We start from the raw sequence: 14023 nt of genomic DNA, 5'->3' as shown, positions 1-14023 counted from the left end.
AGATCCGACAAGCTTTGCGCTCCCCGGACCCAATTCAGCGAGAACGGAAGAGATCTCTCGTTGCCATGGGAATAAGCTTGTCCATATGTCAACGACGTACGCGAGGAGGCGGAGCTGGAGGGGGATTGGCAGCCGCAGTAAAGGAGGCGGGGCTAAAGACGATGAGCAGCTCCGTGGCCCAATGGCGAGAGGCGTGAAGAGGCGGCCCAGGGGGCGCTGGAGGTTTCTAGAAAGGGCTGTGTCTCGTCTCATCTCGTCTCGCGGGGCTTTGCAGAACGAGATTTGGGGCTGCGGCTGACTGAATACCTTCGGACTTGCTTCTCTTGCGCCCGCCTCCAGCTCTGCTGCCGCCGCTCCTCAGCCATGTCGGCCGTGAAGGCGCTGAATCCCAAAGCCGAGGTGGCCCGGGCCCAGGCGGCGCTGGCCGTGAACATCAGCGCGGCCCGAGGGCTGCAGGACGTGCTGAGGACCAACCTGGGGCCCAAGGGCACCATGAAGATGTGAGGCCCTGGGGACGGGAGCACGCGCCGGGCGAGGGTGGGGGAGGGGACGGGAGGGGCCTCGGCGGCCGCCGTCCACCAGGCCCAGCATCCGGTCCGAGCCTTCCGGCTTTCCCGGGCTCACGTGGACGAGCGATCCCCGGCTCTGTCCGCTCTCGGCCTTGTTGGAGGGGAGGGCCGTCCTCGGCTGTGCCGCGGGTCGTGGCTTAAAGACCGGACGAAGCCGGGGCGCCCCGAATTCGTGTGCGCGTGGGTTCCGGCTCGCCGGGGGCCGCCCTGGGGGACTCTGACGCGTGGGTCTGGTCTCTCTTACCCCAGGCTTGTTTCTGGCGCCGGAGACATCAAGCTCACCAAGGATGGCAACGTGCTGTTACACGAGATGGTGAGGAATGGCCCGGAGTGGGAGGGGTGACCCCCAAAGGCGTCCGCGGGTCCGACCTATCTTCATGAAATAATGCAGAGTTGGTAATTCACTCGCAGAAGTGGAGCTCACGTGGTCAGAAAGGGAATCCGCTTACCAGGGATCTAAGTTAGCCGAAGTCCATTCAGTAATACCGAAATAACAGAAAAAACTTAAGCCTCCTCTGAGAGTTTTGTATAACGGGATTCTTCTTGTTTCTGTGTTAATTGGTGTCTTAGGTAACAATCATCTGTTGATACTCGCTTTTGAGGTTCTTGGTCCCATATTTCCTCTGTATGAGGACAGCTCTTCAAAGCAGGATGTTGGGGCGGGTTGTTTTTGTTATTTGGTAGAAATGATTACAAGTTCCTTTATTTATTCTTTTATTTCCATTCTTAAACGGATCATTTCCACTTTCTCTTTTTAGCAAATTCAACACCCCACGGCCTCCTTGATTGCAAAAGTAGCTACAGCGCAGGATGATATTACTGGCGACGGCACCACTTCCAACGTTCTCATCATCGGGGAGCTGCTGAAGCAGGCGGACCTCTACATCTCCGAAGTACACATGACTGTCACATTCCTGTGGTATTTTCTCCTGAATAGGAAACGTTTTCTGTGCTCACTCTTGGCAGGAGTTAAGGGGCTAATCGTGATTTGCCCCTTATCTGACTAAAGAAAAATTAATGTCTTCTAATTTTTTAAATCCAATGAAAGGATTCTGGGGATATGTTTAACTGGATTGCAAAAGGAAAAGAATCAGCAAAGTAGGGAGTGGACCAGGGCTTTTGTTTTGCCCTCATTGCTTCTATTGAGACCGATCCGAACCTCTTGTACATTTAACCAATTTAGTAAAAAAGGAGGAAAATAGGACTTCGTGTCCTAGACGACCATAAGCACTAGCCTGAGGTTCTTTCCGTGCCGTAGATTTTCTAAATTTTATTTACAAAAAAGGAGATTGTCTTCTAAGTGACTATTAAATGTCAGTGGAATTCCAGATAACTTATTAAAATATGCTTAACCCCAAAGCATCAACAAAATTGGGAGGTGGAGGGTGTCCCTTATTTTTTTTACTATTTGCACAGAGAACACCCAAGCGTGCTTTGTAGTTCCCTTGGCTTCTAGTCTGTGCTAGAATAACATCTGCTCTTTTCCTCTGCATTGGAAGGATTGTCTATCCTTTTATGTGTATTCAGAAGGGCAGCACATTTCTAAGATTTAGCAATAACTAGAAATTCACATTCCATACAAAAATGGTAAAAGCTTTGCCGTAACAGCCAGACTTAACTCCTGTGGAGGCTAATGGTTGGCTTTATGGTGGTTGTTACCAGGGTCTGCACCCTAGAATCATAACGGAAGGGTTTGAAGCTGCCAAGACAAAGGCCCTTGAAGTCTTGGATCAAATCAAAATAAGCAAAGAGATTGATAGAGAAATCCTCATGGATGTTGCCCGAACATCCCTGCGCACCAAAGTCAATGCTGACCTGGCCGACGTGCTGACAGAGGTAGGTGGCGCGTGGAGTACCCAGATTGTCACGATAGATCATAAATTAGCTCGTTGGAGCTGCCCAAAAACCACACGAAGGAAGCAGGCAGACATCGTTTGTAAATTAGAAAAGTGGAAACCAGAATGGGTCTTTAGGACCCGTGAACTTAGTGCTCCACCACTACTGTCTGTAATTTGCCAGTAAAAACAAATATTGGAGATGATTCAGTAAAATTGAAAATAATGCAAAGCATTCATTTGATCCTTCTGCCACTGTCCTACGTGCCATTCTGTGTGTGGTATTAGAGTTCTGTTTCACATGAGGTTCAAACCTCTTGTCTTCTTACCATCAGTTGGAGCTTTGTAGATACGTACACAAATACAGAGATTTCTTTTGAAGTTTAATTTGACCTGTGTGCATAAAAATTGATCTATAAGAAAAGGGAAAAGTTGGGACTGAGTTAAAATGCAGGCATCTGCCTTATTTTATCTTTGTGTCCGTCCCCCCCCTCCCCCTCCCCTTCTATTGCAGGCAGTGGTGGACTCAATTCTGGCTGTCAGAAGACCAGGTGAACCTGTTGATCTTTTCATGGTAGAAATCATGGAGATGAAGCATAAATCGGAAACTGACACAACGTGAGTTAAAAAGTTGTTGGTAATATTGACTGGCATTTTATTGTCTTAAAGATTTTAAAATTTAAATTTTATATGCTGATTATTATAATTTAACTCCTGAATTTATAGATTAGTTGAAATGCTTTAATTTTGAAGAGAAATTTTCAGAACAGATATTCCATGAGGCATATTTTTGCCTCTTTTTTAGTAACATATTTGGGTGAATAATGGAATAGGTATATTGCATAGCTGAATCTTATATATCACATAATATTCAAGTTTTGCTAATGTGTTGATTGGCATGATTTTTCAAGAAGTAAATTTGTGTATAATATGCTGAGCCCACCCTCAGCATTGTTGGTGTGTGGTACAGAAATGGTGAGGGATCACCATTTAATAAAAAAAGCTGGAGAGATCTCTAGAAGCAAAGCAAAGTTTATTGGGAGGGAGTGTCTTCTGGGGCAGGGTTAACACTTTTTATCCCTAAGGCAAATACCCCCTCCCACCACTGACCTTCATCCTCATTGGCTGAGGATCTTACATTCTAAACTTGAAATCTACCCAAGAAATTGAACTTGATCAATAAGTACATAGTTGTCCATATTTGACTGAAATAGGGAGAAAATGATGTCATGGGAGGATAGCATGAAAGGGACTTAAGTATGCCCTTGACTCAATCTTCAAAGTCCTTCAGGCCTACCCAAAACTCTGAAGTAGATGAAGCCTTACTCGATTTTCACAACTGTCTTGAGAGATCTCACCTCATCTTGTTCATTGGGGTAATGGTATAAAGGAGCAAGCCTTTGCCAAAGTTATTGTGGGGAGAACCTGTCATAAAACCCAGTCCATTGGTAGATCAAAAGAAGAATGGCATCTGTGGGGGAGGCGCAATCATAATGTTCGTTCCTCTCCCTTAGGGGGGTCTTGTTAAAATCTAGCTGCAGGGACAGTTAGCTAAGTGGTGCGGTGGGTAAAGCCCCAGCCCTGAAGTCAGGAAGACCTGAGTTCAAATTTGACCTCAGACACTTAACACTTCATAGCTATATGATCCTGGATAAATCACTTAACCCCAATTGCAAGAAAAACCCAGTTACTTTTAGTACGTGGGATCAGCTCAAATTTAAAATTTTGTCACTTGGATATACTTTCTTCTATTTTATTGCTTGATAGAGTATAAGATACTTATACAAGGAAATGCTTATTTTAATAGGTTGATCAGAGGGCTGGTTCTGGACCATGGTGCCCGCCATCCTGATATGAAGAAAAGACTAGAAGATGCTTACATTCTTACGTGCAATGTATCATTAGAATATGAAAAAACGTAAGCTATCTGGCAACCCTGAATCTGTGGTCCTATGGAATTTGAATTTTCAGAAACGAATGTATGAATTTCGTTTTCTTGATTTTTTTTTTTTTTTCTTTTTTTTTTAATAATTTTAATTCTTATGTTTTTTAGAGAAGTGAATTCTGGATTTTTTTACAAAAGTGCGGAGGAAAGAGAGAAACTAGTAAAAGCAGAAAGGAAATTCATTGAAGATAGAGTAAAGAAAATAGTAGAACTGAAAAGAAAAGTGTGTGGTGATTCAGACAAAGGATTTGTTGTTATTAATCAAAAGGTGAGAACAAAACTTGAATGCTGTGGATGTCAGTTATCTACATAGTCCAACCCATTTTAAGATTTTTTTTTAATCATTGCAGGGAATTGACCCATTTTCTTTACATGCTCTTGCAAAAGAAGGCATAGTAGCTCTCCGCAGAGCAAAAAGAAGAAATATGGAGAGGTAAGTTTGGGCGGATTGGCTGAGTGATCTGAATTTACTTTTACTATGTATGATTGGGATTTTACACAACCCATTCTGTAGCCCTTCCCCTCCCCTCCTGAGGCTTTCTGAATCCTTGCACCTGGTGCAGCTTCAGGGCTTGGATGGAATGAACCATCCGTGACTGCATGCCTGCCAAATTACATTTGCGTAATGCAAATTTTACAAAAAATAAATGATTTTTTTATCTACAGCTTTTCCAAATTTTTTTGTCTGTACAGCCCTGGGCATTTTGAGCCTAAAGACAAAATTCTTGGCAAGAGGGCATAATTGAGTCTATTGAACCTGAGAGTGAACGGACTAAAAGGATGCTGATTCCTCTATGTAAATGATTATAATACCCTTACTGCACTGTGGGAAGTGTTTTTACAATTCTTATCTATACAACTCCTGCAAGGGGGAATTGGAAGCATTCTGAACATTAAAAATTACAGTCCTAATACAAACGAAAACTTCCCCCAAATTAATTATGCTAATGAATTGGGTATGGAGGGGAGTAAATTAATTCTTGCCACGGAATTTATAAAGTAAATTTTCCTTATTTCAGGTTGACTCTTGCATGTGGTGGAATGGCTATGAATTCTCTAGATGACTTAAATCCTGACTGTTTGGGACATGCAGGACTTGTCTATGAATACACACTAGTAAGTATCTCTTTGAGTAAGTAATATTTTTTCATTCTTGATTATTTCAAGTTTCATTTTTGCATCTGAAATTTCACAAAACTTTCTCTTGTGCAGACCTGTGATTACATTGATTTTGGTGAGGAAATATTGGGATCAGTCATTTCATGTATATTTCAGTGACTTTCTGGTCCCTAATCTGTAGAGACTGGTCAAATCTAACATTAAATTTGAGGTTGGACACCATCTGTTATACTGTCTTTTAAAAAAAAATAGAATAAACATTTGATCATTGAAGATAAAAGGTATCCCTTGAACTAAAAATGCTTTTTATGAAAATACAGGTGCATGTTAGACCTAGCATATGACAGACTAGGAATGTGGCCATGGAATAACTTCAGAAGTAATAGAGGCTTCATGGTGAGAAGAGGAGGCTAAGCCGTTGGCCTTCCATTGTGTGTAGTATTTTTTCTCATATCACCCTATTTGGGGTCCTTCAGGCAAAGTGCAGCTGCCACATCTTTAAGAATTGTGGCCTCTTGGATTTTTTTGCAAATAGCACTAGAATAGATCTTTCTTCTAAATGGCAGCTGACACCAAGTTAAATTCAGTTTGTTCTGGATGACAGCTGCCTACTGCATAATAACCCTGACTCGAACTTTAATTGCTGTTTTAAATACATTCTGAAAAGACAACACTGGTGAGAGCAGATAACCTAATATGCAGCCTCTGTGTTTTCATGACCAGACACAAGAGTTGTCTGATCCGAGTGCCAGACTAAGCGTCATTCAAGCATTTGTCTCAGCTTCCTCTGAAAACAAGAGCTCTGGTGCTGCCTTTCTGCTGTTTTCTGACATGCTGAATGTTGTAGGGAGAAGAGAAGTTCACCTTCATCGAGAAGTGTGTCAACCCTCGATCTGTCACCTTGTTGATCAAGGGACCCAATAAGCACACGATCACCCAGATCAAGGATGCAGTGAGAGACGGCCTGCGAGCAGTCAAGAATGCCATCGAAGATGGTGAGCTTCGCCATGGGCAGCTTTTTGTCGCTCTGATTTCCCATTAGATCTTCACTCCCTCAGGGGGGAGAAAGACAATTCCATAAGAGCAGTGGATCCACAAAGGCTGGGGGCTGGGGGATGTGCTGTCATGTTGTTCCTTTGGGAACATGGCCACAGATTGCATTTCTGTCTTGGGTTGTTCCATTGTCATCGTGCTTTTCTGGTTCTGCCGACTCCACTCAGCATCAGTTCACAAGTGTTTCTCATGCCTCCCCATGGTTGGATTCCTCCCTTTGACATTCACGCCACATTTGGTTTGCCATCTTCAAACCAATGGGCATCTCTTTGTTTCCAGAACTGGGCTGATGAATGGATGGTATATGGTAAACTTGTTTAATCCTTTTACCCTTCAAGTGCATGGACGAATACTGTGTTCTCTTTGTCAGTAGTCAACACAGCCAGACACCATGCAAAAGCAAGTTCTCCTCTGAAACGTCTTGAAAGGATGCCAAGGGTTGTCATTGGCATGCCATTACGGAAGGGGATCACAGGTGCTTGCCCTGATTTGGACAATAGCGTGAGAAATGGAAAAACGACCCAAGATCATAGCGCTTGAAGCCAATGGTCTGACAGCAGACATGGCGGCCCCATTTCTTCCAGGGGCTCAGAGCATGGGTCCCTACAGTCTGTGAGGCTGTCCTGAGGTTCCTCCAGAACAACAGTGCATACTATAGCGGACACGTGGCTTGTTTGTACCTCTCTGTCCTTTATTCCACCCTCCATGGTGACACATCCTCTTGTGTCTTTGTCCCCTTGCCAGGCTGTGTGGTACCTGGGGCTGGTGCAGTGGAAGTTGCCATCGCTGAAGCTCTCATTAAACATAAGCCCAATGTTAAGGGAAGAGCCCGTCTTGGAGTCCAAGCTTTTGCTGACGCACTGCTCATTATTCCCAAGGTGTGTGGGAGTTCCACTGATGGTTTGTTTATATCATTAATCTTTAGAAACCTGTTGTGTTTGAGCCTAGTTTGAGTCTAATGTGGTTTGTCTGTAAAGTGGTAACCAAGGTCCACCAGGCTGACTGGGTATCCTAAGGAGCTCCTACCATGTGTTTTTTTTCTCAGGGCAAACTCTGTATCAGACAAGTCATCCAGAGAAGGTTTGATGAAAATTAAAATACTTCTTTGAGTCAATTATTGCTTGCCCAGTTCACAGTGTGGCCCATAAGAAACCACTCTTGTCACACCTAGGAATCCTCAGTGCAGCCCCCACCCCCACCCTCAACCAGGTTCAGATTGGAGGCCTCCATCTCAGGCGGCTTTGCTACAGCCCTGTTCTAAGCCTATTAGCGGGAGGCAGAAAGGGGTTTGGTTTTATTTTTTGCTTGAACTTGTGATCCCATTGAGCTGGGTAGTTTTCAGGGAGGATTTTCTCCCTGTGTGAATTAACAATTGATTTATGAGTATCAGAATCAAGAGCTTCCTGGCTTTAAGGCTGGCTCTCGGTATTGTTTTCCTCACCTGTAAGGGAGAATGTTCTGTTAAATGACCTGAAATAATAACTGCCCTTTACATATAGTGCTTTCGGGTTTGCATAGCACTTTATGAAATATTTTATCCTCACCACAACCTTGGGAGGTAAATACTCTTATTATCCCCATTTCACCCATAAGGAAGCAAACAGACATGCTGAGTAAGTGTCTGAGGTGGGATTTGAATTCAGATCTGCTTCCAGGTCCAACCTTTTATCTAGTATGCCCCCTAACTACCTGGAGATCTTTACTACCTTGAGGTGTACATTCTCATACATATTCCACTTTGCTTGACAAATGTAATAAGAACTCACTTTCTCACTCTCATTTGCCTTTAGTGTTTAGGAAGATTAAATGTCTTTATTTTGTTTTTGAAGGTTCTTGCTCAGAACTCTGGTTTTGACCTTCAGGAAACACTAGTTAAGATACAGGCTGAACATGCAGAATCAGGACAACTTGTTGGTGTTGACTTAAAGACAGGTAAGAAAATTGAGCCTAAGTAGGAGCGTCTTTTCATTGGCTTCTCAGTGTCACTCAGGTGATGCTCATGGGTACCAAGAAGTCCTTCAAACAATGAATATTAGACAGTTTATTTCTTCAAACAATGAATATTCGACAGTTTATTTTACCCTTAATTTCAAAATGTACATTGTTGAGTAATTTAATAGCAGTGAAGATAGATTTTGGTAAAGTTTTTTTTTCAAACAGTATTTTAAAATGCATAAAAGAGGATTACAAAGGAAATCAATCATAATGAAATTTCCTTGTCAAAAATATTTGACAAAACAAGTTAAACAACCTCCAGCTTAAGAATGAGCTTTAAGTACATGAGTAAATAGTTTTGAGACCCAAAAGGTAGCTGGTATTACGCAGGAAGTATTCCTTGTCACCAGGGAAGGCAGCAGCCTAGTTAAGGCAATCAGTGTGTTTCCTTTGCAGGTGAGCCCATTGTTGCTGCTGAAGCCGGCATCTGGGATAACTATTGTGTCAAGAAGCAGTTGCTTCACTCTTGGTAAGTGGGGAAGATCTGAATGAATAATCGAGTCCATGAATGAGGGGTGGGTGAGGGTAGGTTTTTGTGGTTTTGTTTTTTTTTTGTTTTTTTTTTTTTTTTTTGTGTTTTTTTTTATATTTAAAGGAAACATCTGTTATTTTCTATGTAATTCTTCTCCAAATGGCATGTTTGTAAGAAGATGTCTTGATCAAATTTAAAATAAAGTTACTAGGACAGCAGAAATGGGATCAGACAATTGTATCCTTAGGCAAATTTAAGAAATTCTGGGTTCCAAGAAATGAAAATTGATTTTCCTGATTCTTAATGCCTCCAATCTCCTTCCAGCACTGTGATTGCCACCAATATCCTCCTGGTTGATGAGATCATGCGCGCTGGGATGTCTTCTCTGAAAGGTTGAGCGGAATCTCAGGTTTCCACTGTAAGCAGTGGAATCACAAGGTCCTACAGAAAGAACCGCAACGTGTGGCTAGTGGTGGTTGTTCTTCCCAGCTGCCAAAGGATTTCCCAAAGAATAATTGTTTTTCTTACTGTTGCAGTAAACCTTGTCCCTAAAACTGAAATTATTGGCCCCTATTCAAATGTAAGATTCTAAAATGGATTACAGTATTTATTTTTTTTTTTTAATTGCACTGAGGCCTATGATTAAAGCTGCGGTCCTTTTTACCCAATCGATTATTGTCCTGCCTGGCTTCGTGTCAAATGTAGTAGCTGGTGTAGACCCTGCTTGTTTCTTTGTTGTGTTCCATAGAGTAGTGTTAGCTTTTACAGCGTCTGACCCCTCCCGTGGCTTCGTTCTGTCTAAATCTAGACACAAAGGGGGCATGAAAGGTTTCTCAAAATTTAGATGAATTCTACCTTCTGCCACCACTTTTCTGTTCTAGTGCAAGCCCTAAAGCATAAAAGCTTTTGTTGCAAGTAGATTGTTAGTTTGTATCTTCTCTCCAAGATTTTCCTGTGTTGAGCAAGAGTTGATGGATATTTAGTATGCACTTAGAAAAGTAATGCTGTGTATTAGTCAAATTATAGTCTTTCTCATAACTTATATACACATTGACTTTAACCTATTCCTTATCAGCTTTTAACTTAAACCTTTCTATTTAGGTTATTCTGACAAAAATCCAATTGCCTTAGTATGTGGTCTTACAAAAGTGTATTTGTCCGTCCTGTGGTGGGTTGGGCTTGGGGTTCTTGGGAGCGGGGCTGTGCCCTTTTAATTGTTGGATGTAAAATAGTAGAGCTCATTCCTGAGTGTGTATGAAATGTATTAACTGATATTTTTTTTAATTCTTGATACTTTGTTTTTATATCACTTTGATTTCTGACTATATTCCACCTTTTCTCAGACATCCATTCTTTGAAACCAAGAATAAAACAGAAACAGCATAAAACCAGCTAATATATTGCTTGTCTAGCTAGGCAAAGTTCTATCCTCCGAGTCCCCATGGCTGCCTTAAGTCTATGCAGAACACCATGTGTGGGTAGAAGATAGGATTTGGGGTGGGGGGGAGATCAGGAAGAGCCAGACTAGTCAAGGCAGCAGCAGCAGGGGACGGTGGGGGGGGCAGCAACTCAGCCTCTCATCTGCCATTTCTGCCTTGGGGGGTCAGAATTGTCTCATTCATTTTTACTACTTTGCTTTAATGGCTCATCTGTCATAGGCAGGTCTTTGCTGGGCTAGATAAGAGAAAAGTACCTAACGCAGGTCCTGTGACTGGTACCAGCTCGAACGGGATCTTTGCCCTACCCTCTGGGAGCATACGTGGGGGGGGACAGGTTTGAGCGCAGGGATGCCAGCAGTTCATTGATCCTTCACAAGGGTGTATATGGGATCTCTGAGAGGTTTAGAGGCTGGCACAGACTGGGTTTGAAATGGGAAAGCCTTTTATCCTCATCCTAACAGGTGGCCACAGGTCACAGGAGCTGCCCAATAAATAGCTTTTAGTCACACAACCCCCTGTTATGCCTACAAGTCAGGAGACCGAGGGAGGACTCTGCACTCGACGTGGGGGGGGGGCAGCCTCAGTGGCCTTAGAGATCTCAGCAGGGAGCATGCGGCCTGCATCGTTCTTCAAGGCACTGAGCATGGGAGGGTAGGTTGAGGCAGCCCCAACCCTGGCTTGGGTCCGATCATGCAGGTGATCTATACTTGGGGCTCACAAGTAGATGGCAGAGCTGGGTCAGAAGGCCCAAGTTCAGCCTTGATTCCCTTTGAGTTCCTCCACGACACAATGGACATGATTGCAGCGCTGCCTTCCCAAAGCTGTTGGGAAGAGCTTGATAAAGACATTATAAAGCTTGAATTGAGCACAATCCCTGGCACACAGCAGGTATCTAAAGGTTTGTTCCCTCAGTCCCCGGTATCTGAGCTCTCACCCTTGTGCCATCTACTGGTTTGGAAGAAAATGCCATCCTTGTAGGCAAAGGCCCTTCAGTGGTTATAGCCACTCCCCAGCAATATTTGATACTTTTGTGATCTTTCCATAAAAGACATGTAAAATCATCTGGGGAGGAGGAGAGAAGGGCCCTGCTTCCTTCCCCCCCCCCCCCAGCTGGTCTCGTTTCTCATAAAGTGCTTTAAGTGCTGCTCCCCAAGAAGATGCTCCACCATCTGGGCTGGACAGACCTGCCAAGAGGCTGGGGGGAAACCTGGCCACAATGGGGGTCCCCAGAAATTATGGCTGTGCTGGAGGGAGAGCCAGGCTGCCCGTGGTTCTCCTTAGGCCCCTGGTCAGGACTTGGCTGTCCCCGAGAAGTTACACGAATGGGCGGCTGGCATATCAACCCTGAGCAAGAGAGGATGATGGCCTGGTCTGGGGGAGACAGGCCATTCCTCAGTGTGGGGCGGCCTGGTCAGAAGCGCAAGGGACAAGGCCTTGGTCTGACTGCCACATGGCGCCCCCTGAGCCTGGCCAGGGACCTTGTACCTGCTGGTTGTCAGCATGCCCGTGCCCGGTGCCACTCAAGCAGGAATAAAGAGCATTGCCCACACTTGCACGTGAACTAGGCCTTTCTGGTCTTTGCCTCTGGGTCTCAACAAGATGGCCGTCCTCTGACTCCTTAATACCAAGGGGCTTGGAGGAAAGGCCAGGAGCATTTATGAAGCACTGAATGTAATCCTAGGCTAGGGCAGGGAGGACAGGGTGGGGGCGGGGCGGGACCTCTGACCCCTGACTGGGCTTGTAACTCCTCTCCCCTCCACAAAGGGAAGCAAACAGCCCCTCCTGGGGATTTTCTGGTCTCGGGTCACAGGCTCCGGCCCGAGGGCTGTCTGGGTGCCCCGGAGGACCAGCCAGGCCCTTCTTGAGACAGAGCCCTCCAGCTTGGTTTGAGGGCCTTTGGAAGCTGCAGGCAAGGATGGGGGAAGGGAAAAGCTGGGGAGAGGGGAACCCCCAGGGGCGCCCCCTGGCGGGGAGAACCCAGGGGGCCCTGCCTGGCCAAGCAAGGTGACCTCAGAGGCTTTGTGCCCATAGCCCAGGGCCTGTTACCCAGGGGGCAGCTGGATTCCAGTCTTCCCACAAGTCACCATCTCTCTGTGTGACATGAAAGGATCCCGCCCTCTTCAGGTTCTAATCTGTGACCCTTTGCTACTAAGAGCGCGTCTGCAATCAGAAATAGAGATTCTTGGAGGAGTCCTTGGCATCCGGAGAACCGCCCCCCCAAACCCACATCTGGGTCCCAAACCCCTCCCTTGAGGTGATGGCACCGGCCTGCCCCCGCCCCCAGCCCCAGGAGCCTGGGGATTGGAGCCTCCTCTGTGACTCCTCTCCTCCCCCTCCCCAGTTCCACTTGAGGGAACCCTGTACTTGGGGATGATCCTTACTAGGTCATGGCCAGCCCCTCGCTGCAGGGACCCTGGGGACCTCCCAGCAGAAGGAACAGAAAGGACAACTGTCTTAGAGTGGACCGGAACCGCCTCAGGACAGCGGGTCAGTAAGCTTACCTCAGAAATCAGCAGATACTACAAATTGGGGCTTCATTTATTATATTTTTTATTGCATAGACAAAGTGAGAAGTTAATTCAAATTAAATTTAAAAGTGTGTTGTGGAGGCAGCTGAGTGGCGCAGTGGATAGAGCGCCAGCCTTGAATTCAGGAGGACCCGAGTTCAAATCTGGTCTCAGACACTGAACACTTCCTGTTTGTGTGACCCTGAGCAAGTCACTTACCCCAATTACCTCAGCAAGGGAAAAAAGTGTGTTTTTTTGTTTTGTTTTCTTTGGGGTTTTTTGAGTCAGTTGTTAAACATCTGCCAGAGACTCCTAAATATCGGAGAATTTCTGTTGCTCCCTAGACAGCAGTGTCCCAAAACCCTCCTAACTTTGCGCTCTCCCAGACTCCCCACCCAGCTTGTTCCTTCCTGTCTGCACAAATGCAATCTTGGGCTCTACCAGCCTACAGAGTCCCTGAGCCACCATGGTGTAGGCCCTGCCCTCTGAACCCCCCCCTCCCCACATCTGAGCTTTGTACTTGAGCTATTTAAGGAGCTTTAACTTGCTTGGGGCCCAAAGATGCTCCCCAAGACAAAGCAGAAATGACCTCTTGCTTCACCAAGGTCTCGGGGTGCTGACCTCCTCCCCATCAGGAACAGCAGTTTCAGGAATTCTCTTTGGGGAGAAGTTCTTCGGGGGCCCCATCCCGGCTTCCTGCAGATGGGGGAGCACATTAACTTGTTCAGCCATTGATTTACCTCCTGGGTTGCCTTCCATTTGGAGCTTAGAGCTTGGGTTCTAGGCACAAAGGGGATGCGGATCATCACGGAGCATCCAGACCCTCCAATTCCCGGTACAGATGAGGCAACTGAGGTTGAGGGAAAGTGAATGGCTTGATCACTGGGTCTGTTTCCCAAGGAAATCACAAAGGAGGGAAAAGGACCCACACGTCTAAAATGTTTGTGGCCGCTCTTTCTGTGGTAGCAGGGAACTGGAAAAGGAATGGATGCCCGTCGAATGGGGAATGGCTGAACAAGTTAATGATTTGACTTAAATCCTTAGAGAATTTGTGTTACAAAGGAGAGAGTGGAACCCAGAATTGCTATA

The 14023-nt window shown here is 45.3% G+C and overlaps 1 protein-coding gene and 2 non-coding genes across 4 annotated transcripts; all 3 read left to right on the top strand.

Annotated features, from left to right (window-relative positions):
* Window positions 1-257: 257 nt before the first annotated feature.
* Window positions 258-9656, top strand: LOC141540226 (T-complex protein 1 subunit zeta). 2 transcript variants are annotated; one of them, XM_074263975.1, is made up of 14 exons: window positions 258-500; window positions 819-882; window positions 1328-1462; window positions 2232-2405; window positions 2919-3022; window positions 4212-4322; window positions 4458-4617; window positions 4700-4782; window positions 5369-5465; window positions 6316-6463; window positions 7266-7399; window positions 8351-8453; window positions 8913-8985; window positions 9313-9656. In XM_074263975.1, exons 1-14 carry the CDS (start codon window positions 364-366, stop codon window positions 9383-9385), a joined length of 1596 nt encoding a protein of 531 aa, XP_074120076.1. In that variant the 5' UTR covers window positions 258-363; the 3' UTR covers window positions 9386-9656. The 2 variants fall into 2 exon arrangements, with proteins under 2 accessions (XP_074120076.1, XP_074120077.1); XM_074263976.1 differs by having other exon boundaries at window positions 261-500; window positions 2232-2409; window positions 2923-3022.
* On the top strand, window positions 1978-2111 carry LOC141542052 (small nucleolar RNA SNORA22). The gene has a single exon (XR_012482056.1). It is a non-coding gene; the product is annotated as a small nucleolar RNA SNORA22 (small nucleolar RNA).
* On the top strand, window positions 6861-6998 carry LOC141542047 (small nucleolar RNA SNORA15). The gene has a single exon (XR_012482051.1). It is a non-coding gene; the product is annotated as a small nucleolar RNA SNORA15 (small nucleolar RNA).
* Window positions 9657-14023: the final 4367 nt, after the last annotated feature.

Source organism: Sminthopsis crassicaudata, chromosome 4 (assembly GCF_048593235.1).
Source record: "Sminthopsis crassicaudata isolate SCR6 chromosome 4, ASM4859323v1, whole genome shotgun sequence".
NCBI classification, from domain to species: domain Eukaryota; kingdom Metazoa; phylum Chordata; class Mammalia; order Dasyuromorphia; family Dasyuridae; genus Sminthopsis; species Sminthopsis crassicaudata.
The sequence above is the reverse complement of the archived record's forward strand: the minus strand, read 5'-3'. Positions and strand labels throughout refer to the sequence as shown.

Excerpts from the sequence above, each read along its gene's own strand:
- LOC141540226 (XM_074263975.1), top strand. The coding sequence starts at position 364 with ATGTCGGCCGTGAAGGCGCTGAATCCCAAAGCCGAGGTGGCCCGGGCC. Across the intron at positions 883-1,327 it reads ACGTGCTGTTACACGAGATG|CAAATTCAACACCCCACGGC; the intron begins GTGAGGAATGGC and ends TTCTCTTTTTAG. Across the intron at positions 4,618-4,699 it reads TTGTTGTTATTAATCAAAAG|GGAATTGACCCATTTTCTTT; the intron begins GTGAGAACAAAA and ends TAATCATTGCAG.